This window comes from Leuciscus leuciscus, assembly GCF_965113295.1.
Source record: "Leuciscus leuciscus genome assembly, chromosome: 17".
In the NCBI taxonomy this organism is placed as follows: Eukaryota; Metazoa; Chordata; class Actinopteri; order Cypriniformes; family Leuciscidae; genus Leuciscus; species Leuciscus leuciscus.
In genome coordinates this window covers 31724512-31732961 of record NC_138741.1, presented here as the reverse complement: position 1 = coordinate 31732961, position 8450 = coordinate 31724512, and the positions used below count along the sequence as shown (strand labels likewise).

General features: G+C 39.6%; 1 protein-coding gene across 2 annotated transcripts; it reads right to left on the bottom strand.

The window, feature by feature from the left end:
• Positions 1-219: 219 nt before the first annotated feature.
• On the bottom strand, positions 220-2805 carry foxa2 (forkhead box A2). Of its 2 annotated transcripts, none has more exons than XM_082142656.1 (2): positions 2368-2805; positions 220-1678 (listed from the first exon to the last, which is right to left on the bottom strand). In XM_082142656.1, exons 1-2 carry the CDS (start codon positions 2437-2439, stop codon positions 518-520), a joined length of 1233 nt encoding a protein of 410 aa, XP_081998782.1. In that variant the 5' UTR covers positions 2440-2805; the 3' UTR covers positions 220-517. The 2 variants fall into 2 exon arrangements, with proteins under 2 accessions (XP_081998782.1, XP_081998783.1); XM_082142657.1 differs by lacking the exon at positions 2368-2805 and adding an exon at positions 1948-2330.
• Between the last annotated feature and the right edge of the window lie 5645 nt (positions 2806-8450).

Here is an 8450-nt window from a genome sequence, read left to right as displayed (position 1 = left end):
TGCAAACAAATTCAAAAACATTGTAATCAAATTAATTCGATCTATATAATTTATCTGTGGCATGATTCGATATAAATGTGTAGCTTCACAAGTAACAAGTGGTTCGTATATGTGCAAATGCATTGATAATCAGTTGAGCAAAATGACACTTATTATTATTATTGTCGTTGTTGACAACACAATAACACAAAAGAGAGAAAATCAGAATTGAGAAAAAAATCCAAATAACACTTTAATATAGATTCTGTTCTTGTCATCAACTACAAGAATACACATTTACAAGCCATAAATAAGTTTACACAAGTGATTGAAGAAGTTCAATCCGTCCGCAGTCCTTCGGTGTGATTTTGGTCCATTTTCAAAAGCCGCCTCGAAGAGTTCGTCACATTGTCAACATTTCTTTTACAAAATAATTACTAATGAACATCTAAATGAACGGGAAACGTCAAAAAATCAGCAGAATACATATACACAACCATTTTACAAATGTACAAATCGTCACAAGGTCCGTGCGGGTTTAGGAAGAGTTCAGGATGGGCCTGGAGTACACACCTTGGTAATAGGATGTGTCCGGGGAATCCAGGCCCGCTTTGCTGGCCATGGAGCCCATGGATAACGCGCCGGCCATCGGAGAGCCGTAACCGTAATGCATCACTTGCTCATATGTCTTTAGGTCCATTTTGTGATGCTGTTGCTCCGAGGACATGAGGTTGTTGATGGAGAAGGGGTGATTGAAGGAATAGTGGTGTTCTGGCTTCAGGTGTCCTTCATGCGCCAAAACAGAGTGATGTTGCGCCAGGAGATGCTGCGCCTGGGAGGTCGGAGAGGCTGTGTGCTCCGGGCTCAGACCCTGACCCGACTTCATGTCAGACAGGGATCTTTTGTGCTCGTTGCTAGACGAGTTGGAATGAGGAGACTCGTTCCCGTTGCAGCTCTCGGAGCTGCTGTTCGATCCGCCCTCCGATGTTTTCCGACCCGGCTCCTTGCTAAGTTTCTTAACGTCGCACTTGAAGCGCTTTTGCCTTCTCAGATAGCAGCCGTTTTCGAACATGTTCCCGGAATCGGGATGAAGGGTCCAGAACGAACCTTTGCCTGGCTTATCCGGGGAGCGCGGGACTTTAAGGAAACAGTCGTTGAAGGACAGCGAGTGGCGGATAGAGTTCTGCCAGCGCTGCTGGTTCTGTCGGTAAAAAGGGAAAAGGTCCATTATCCACTGGTAGATCTCGCTGAGGGTCAGCATCTTACTCGGGGACTGCTGGATGGCCATGGTTATTAAGGAAATGTACGAGTAGGGTGGCTTGGCGTGCGTGTAGCTCCTTCGGTAGGTCTTCGGGTCCCTCGATCTGTTTATGTTCGACTGGCCGTACATGGGGCTCATAGCGTTCATGTTGCTGTACGAGGTTAAGGCGTTCATGGAGGGTGCTTGCGCTGCCATTGGGCTCATGGTCGGGCTCAGGGCTGCACTCATGCCCGTCATACCCGCACCCATGCCGGCCATCGCTCCCGCACCGGGGGACATGCCTGTCATTGAAGGACTCATACCCGTGTTGACATAGGACATGTTCATGGTGTTTGCTGCTGTCATGTTCGCAGTCGAACTCATTCCGGACATAGTCATGTAAGTGTTCATGGAGTTCATTCCCAGTCCAGTGTTCATGTTGCTGACCGAGGTGTAACACTGCGAAAGAAATCAGATAATGCGATTAATTAATGCAACTCCAAGTTGTATACGTTTAAAATTCATTTGGCTTGGCTAACATAAAAATAAAAACATTAAAGTAATTTAAAAATAACGAGGTTCCCTAATGGTTCTTTAATCATAGCCAAATCAGAACTGTTTTTATTAAATAGCTCATTTAGTTGGGGTTTTAAAAACTATAAAACTGCTAGATATTTAGAACCATGCGTCAGGATAAAGTGAAAGTTTGTTTTCAGGAGGATATTCACTTTTATTTATTGTTTGGTCAGTTTTAGATTTCCAACATATTACAGCAAAACGCTTTTGTTGAGTCGATATTACCGCCGCTCAGAAATTAAAAACCAATAATAGTAGCCTGGATCTGTTCAAAAGTCAAACGCCCGCGGTTATTTTCGCTTCTGGACGCCCGATGTTGTTGAATAATAAAACCCATGTATTCGTCGGTATCCATAATTGGAAATGAAAAGTTTGCATTGCATGTCAAGCACAACTTTGTTAGGATAGTGCAGGGCGTCGAGATGATGGGGGAGGATTTGGAGGCGCCTCAAGTCAATATTTGATCTCAAAGTTAATATTATCTCAGGGCTAATATTGAGTTGTATAAAACCGGATCGGATTTCGACGAGGAGAAAAAAATACATATATATTTATTTAGGTGAGTTACCCACCTCGGGCTCTCCGTAGTAAGCGCTCCAGTCTGCTGCGTGTTCGTGTCCCTCCATTTTGACAGCACCGAGCATCCTGGAAAAAACTCCTTCTACTTTTCAAAACGCTTCCCCACACGAGAAATGCTGGTATTGTGTGTCCTTTGGCAGCCAAAGGTGGTACAACCACGGGATACACTCGTGTCGTCGTTGTGCTCTCCTCCTGTCAAGAGCTGGCGCATGTGTGTGTGTGTGTGTGTGTGTGTGTGTTTCTGGTTGAAATGACGCCTGCTGCTGGCTCTTAGCGCTGTGATATAGCTCTGTGCGCCCGGGCGAGCCTCCAATCCCTACTGCTTCACTCGGCCCCTATTTGAATAATCTGCTCACACCTAGGCGTGAGACTTCTCCATTTGCCCCCCTATTGTACACCTGCGCAGCTTGAAAAGAGCAGCCCCATTTGAAAAGATTCATTATATCCTAATCTTATTGTATTCCAGCGGGAGAAAGGGGGGAATAGAAGTTTGGACTACCGTGAGAGGAGTGGTTTGAAATCACATCCAGATAAAATTGAGGAGAACGCCAAAAGCTCTTGGTTCAAGTATAGTCTTTATTCAGATGAATCATCTGCCTACATGTCTTGTTTTAGTTCAGTTTTGTTTTGTTTTTCATAATTCACAAGCAGCGTTTATTATGCACAGCCAATGGTAATTGATGTTAAATGCATGACATAAGCAAATCAATCTCACTTTGTTTTATTATTATTATTTTCATTTAGTTATTTTTCTTTTAAAGCCCAAACATTTCCATTTAACAAAATGTTTAACTGTTCATTACATTTTAAAAGTAGCCTAATTGAAAAAGGACAGCTAACTGTTTTTTTTTAAATATAGCCTTTAATTCTGTAGTAAGATTAAATATGAGAGAAACAAGGATGCCAATGATACAGGGATAGATCAAAACACGTAAATGTTTTCGGATGTTTTGAATTAATTTGTTTGCCTGCGCTCTAGTTTATGTAACTAATAGCGGTACACAGTTTGCTGATGTAAGAGCAGGTCATCGGTGTTGATTCTGCAAAGCTCAGTGGCAAGATTTGATTGCCTTCATTAAACAAAGTATCCTAACATTTATTCACTTTGTTTGACTCTCCACGATATTTAGCTGGTGGTGGCTTGGCGCACAGGCTGAAGACAACGAAATAACAGTTTATACTTTATACAACTTAACTGCTTAGATACTTTTTAAGCCTACATTTCATATCCTTCTTTTGGCCTTTGATGGTATGCGATTTGGTTTAAAAAAAAAAGAAAAAAAAAAGAGTGCGCCCTCTCTTGGTATACAAATTGATTTTTCCACAGAAATAGCCTACGTGGATGCGCTCAGGTGTAATCACCTTAAAATAACGTTCATGATTATTTACTTTTTTATCACCGTATTACATTATTTAATGTTTAACAGATCACTTCAGTTAGTGCCATTCAAATAGGCTAGTCGAAACATGTCACGAAATATATTTGTATGTAGCCTCATCAATGCTCAAAGCAAGCGTGTAGCCTACATTAAATATAGGCTACTGATGTTTTATGCATTACATAGGCTAATGAAAAATGCAATTTATAAATGATCAAAACCATAAACGTTACAGTTTGGTTTCAATTTCTTTGATATATTTAGATTTGAGCTAATTTTGTAGACTGAGCATTCCTTAGGCAATAATTTTAATCAAACAATTTCTTTAAATAATCAGCGAGACGTCAACTCTTATTCGACGTGACACGTGCCTCACCAGCATCGTAATGAGATCAGATATAGTGTGTATTTGCGTATAACAGGGATAACCATTTGCAAATATAATCACGGAGTTTATTTGGACCTGTGTGTATTGTGTAAACGGTGTAAGTTTGACGTGCTCACAGACACCGCTAAACGCGTGGAACGTCGCCGAAGAAAAAACCTTCTGCAAATTCGTCGCAGTTTCTTATTGTGGATTGTCATGTTGTATGGCACTGGCATCTTATAAGATGGTACTGTTATGAAGGCAAACCTTCTTTCACAACGTTCGATGAAATATTGTAACAGTAGCCTACTAACTCGTTCTCAAATAAAACTGGGTAATTACTGGAAATTTAGGCTTTATATTTGCTGAATATATGTACCTTGTTTGGAGAACGCATTGAGTATTAAGAAACTGTTTTCCTTCTGTTTAAATGAAAATGGCCTGTCATTAAAATATTTGTGTTTAGTTGCCGTTAGGTGGCAGTTAAATTATTAGAGGCAGAAAAGTTTGACATTGCTGCCATTTGTAGTGGTCTTAACACTTGTCAATTGTATTGATCATTTTCATAAAGTATGTTCATTCTATGTTTCTAGAATTTATTTTATGATTTAAAATAAATAAATTTAACAGCCCTATCATTTCAGCAAGCTGCTACATCTTCAAATAATGACATTGAAGCATGTGTGTGTGTGTGTGTGTGTGTGTGTGTGTGTGTGTGTGTGTGTGTGTGTGTGTGTGTGTGTCCTGGTAAACCCTACATTATGGGGACAAAACAAAGATGGCAATATCTGAAATCCTTGTCCTTGTGGGGACATTTTTGGGGTAGTGAAAGGGGACAGAATATACAGTTTGTACAGTATAAAAATCATTACGTCTATGGAAAGTCCCCATAAAACATAACAACACAAGTGTGTGTGTGTGTGTGTGTGTGTGTGTGTGTGTGTGTGTGTGTGTGTGTGTGTGTGTGTGTGTGTGTGTGTGTGTGTGTGTGTGTGTGTGTGTGTGTGTGTGTGTGTGTGTGGTGGGCTACTACATTTGCTAACTATTAATTTAGGTCATAAAATACACATACAAATAACATCATAACAGTAATTTCAATAACAGTGAAGCCACTTTTTCATTATCAGTCTCTGGTAGAAAGCATGGATCATCTCACAAATTTGAGACAAATGGTCAGACCAGTTGTCTTAATACAAAGAATCCTACAGCATTGTTCAGCTGTCCAAATCTAAATCACACAATTTACATGAATACGCATTGACATTTTTTTTATCAAGTTTTGCCAATCCAGACTAAACTAAGTAATAGGCTTACATTTTGAGAAAACGATGTAACTATTTTTTAAATTACATGACACAGTGTGTTCCTGGATTATTTTGAAGTTAATTATTAATAGACAAGGGACAGACTGTGAACGCATTCTGTGTAGAAGGTCACTATCTTGTATTTGGTGAAAATGCAAAAGGACCATGTCTTTGAGTAAACACACCACGTTGGAGCATTGGTATAAACTTTGATCGCCTCTGAACTTAGGTTGGCATACGTCACGTTTTTCGAAACATTGAGCTCTAAAACAATAGATGGCAAAACTTTTTGGTTTTATTGAGGAGCACTGTCTTTCTCTATAGCTTCAGGATTTTCCCTGCTTCTCTGCTCGATCATTCATCATGCGGTTCTGCAATGTACTGTCACTGTGGGTGGCGCCTTGGTGATCCTCCTGAATCTGATACATTAGGGCATGTATTCTCAGTAAATATTGCCATGGAATCTCCAAACACTGACCTCCATTCTCCTTTTTGTCACCAGGAATTCATGTTTGAGATCGTAGAGAGGTCAGGATATTTTTACATTTCTAGAACCTGTCTTAGATAGATAGATAGATAGATAGATAGATAGATAGATAGATAGATAGATAGATAGATAGATAGATAGATAGATAGATAGATAGATAGATAGATAGATAGATAGATAGATAGATAGATAGATAGATAGATAGATAGATAGATAGATAGATAGATAGAAACTCATTTATCAGTAAATGAGGAAGCAGGATTTCAGTTAATTCCCTGCTGCTGTTTGCAGGAATGTGTTACTTGGAGCTCCTCTTTCAAAGCTTTTAAACCACAAAAGAGGTCTTTAAACAAAAGTGTGTTTGTTCTAATTTCTTCTTCTTTTTTTGGCATTTGCACTTTTACCCCTTCATTTATCTGCTGAAGTAAAAAAGGGCCAACAGGTTAAGCTTATGACTCATCTGTGTGAAACTGATAACTGGATCTCTTTCTTTCCAAATAAAAGATGCAAAAATGTCTGTGGTGACAGTAAACATTCCGGAGCGAGGCAGGAGTTTGTTCTGGCTATTATCTGGCACAGCTGTGACAACCCCTGTTGGCTGCAGGTTTGCGGCCAACCAAAGCATGTTTACCTGGAAATGAATCTCTAAAGTATTGCGACGGGGAACGCACACAACGCTGGTTGGATGCAGAGGGGGGGGAATGCAGGCCCGCCATTGAAATGCCATTCAAAGCCAAAGGGGTGGTACGGAAGATATTGCACAGGGGCCTGGGGCGCAAACAGTGGCGTAAATGGGCTAAAGGACTTCCTCAAATACGCACATTTTGATATTGAGAAGCATTCGCAGAGGGCTGCCCCGTAGTGCACTTCTGTTTGGTCTGTAACCAAGGCCCACTGCAATACACTTCTCTTGTAATGCAAAAAGACCACAGCACAATCATGCATACCTCAAACAAGGTGCCAATCCACGTCCTGCGAGGGTCTGAATGCACAAAATCAAACATCTCTTCATTTCAGCTAAATGGCAGAAGTTAAACGGGGTGACAGAGGGAACAAAACAAAGGCTATCGAAAGGCTTGAGATGGTAAATCTCTTAATTGATCAGATTAATGCATTATAATGCTTTGGCATGTCTGACAAACTATTACCCCGTTGAGGACAAAAAGGTTCGGATTAAATCTGTTATTTTAATCCTTCCATTTTAATGTATGCCACAGCAAAAATGTAATATCACATAACCCTCCATTGCTATTCATCAGTGAGGGAACTGCAAAGTCAACACACGTTTTAATTACAAGCCAAAAGCAATTAAACGTGAGGACAAGCGTCAGTATGCTAATTAAATGGCAGGCTCCCGTGGGAAGAGAAGCTCTTAAATATCACTGCTATCAGTCCAGATTGAGCACTACGAGCTGCCATCGTTCACACTCACCTGACACATTTTCACCTCCGAGCTGCAGTAAAGCAAACACAGGCTTGACTGAAATCAATTCATTAGGGAAACTTATTAAAGAGGTGACAGCATGTGTAAAGTTAAGTTAGGCAGAGATTAGAGTTTCCTGTGTTTCCTTGCAATCTCTTTCTCTCGTTTCATTAGTACGCTTCAGTTTAAGACCAGCAGAAGTAGATTTTTAGATATAAGAATATGTATCTAGAAAGCCCAGAAAATGTCTTAATTGGTAGATTCAGTAAATCAATGCCAGTCATTACCAGTGTTTCCATTGCTTGAACTGACCGATGCAGGCGTTCAGACCCCCTTAAGAAAACAGACACGTATCTCGTTTTACATCAGTCAGAAGACATTTGACTGTTCCCATTTTCCATTATTCCCGTGTCTGCCAGAGGGCAGTCTTATCTGTATTCCGGGCTGATAGTGAGTTTGGGATTAATGTAGCTGGAATGAAGGCTGACCCAAGACAACCATCACCAAGAGCTTTACTCTCTTTTCAGCTTCACGTATTCATATACTAACTTCTTTAACACATTCTATATGCCTAATAAATATAATGATTGTTGCAAAATTCATTTAAGCCTTATGTTGTTTTTATCCCTATAAAGACCACAGTATCATATTTGATACATACATTTGTAAGACCTCTAAATTATCTCCATGAGCAAAACTGAAAACCTGTTGTACACAATCTACTACATGCCTTCTATCATCTGATTGATAGTTCATACTTTACCAAGTGAAAAGGTCTTTTAGTATAATTGTAAAAACGTCCCTCTTCATGTCATGGTTCACGTGTCTTTTTTTTGCTGTGAAATCTGATTTCTATCATTCAAACACATAAGAATAACTTTTACATTGTTTTTAATAATTCAGTATGACCATATATGATCCGTCAGGCTTTTGAGGAAGGTTTGTTTATCTCTCAGTCCTTATTATATTGTATTGCATTATGTTTTAAAACAGCTTTGATTATTAAACTAAGCATTCAAATTTCTTACGAAGACATAATATTGAAATATATAGAGTGACATCTGATATTTATTTGCATTTTATGTAAGTATTCTGCTATAAAGATCTCACTGATTT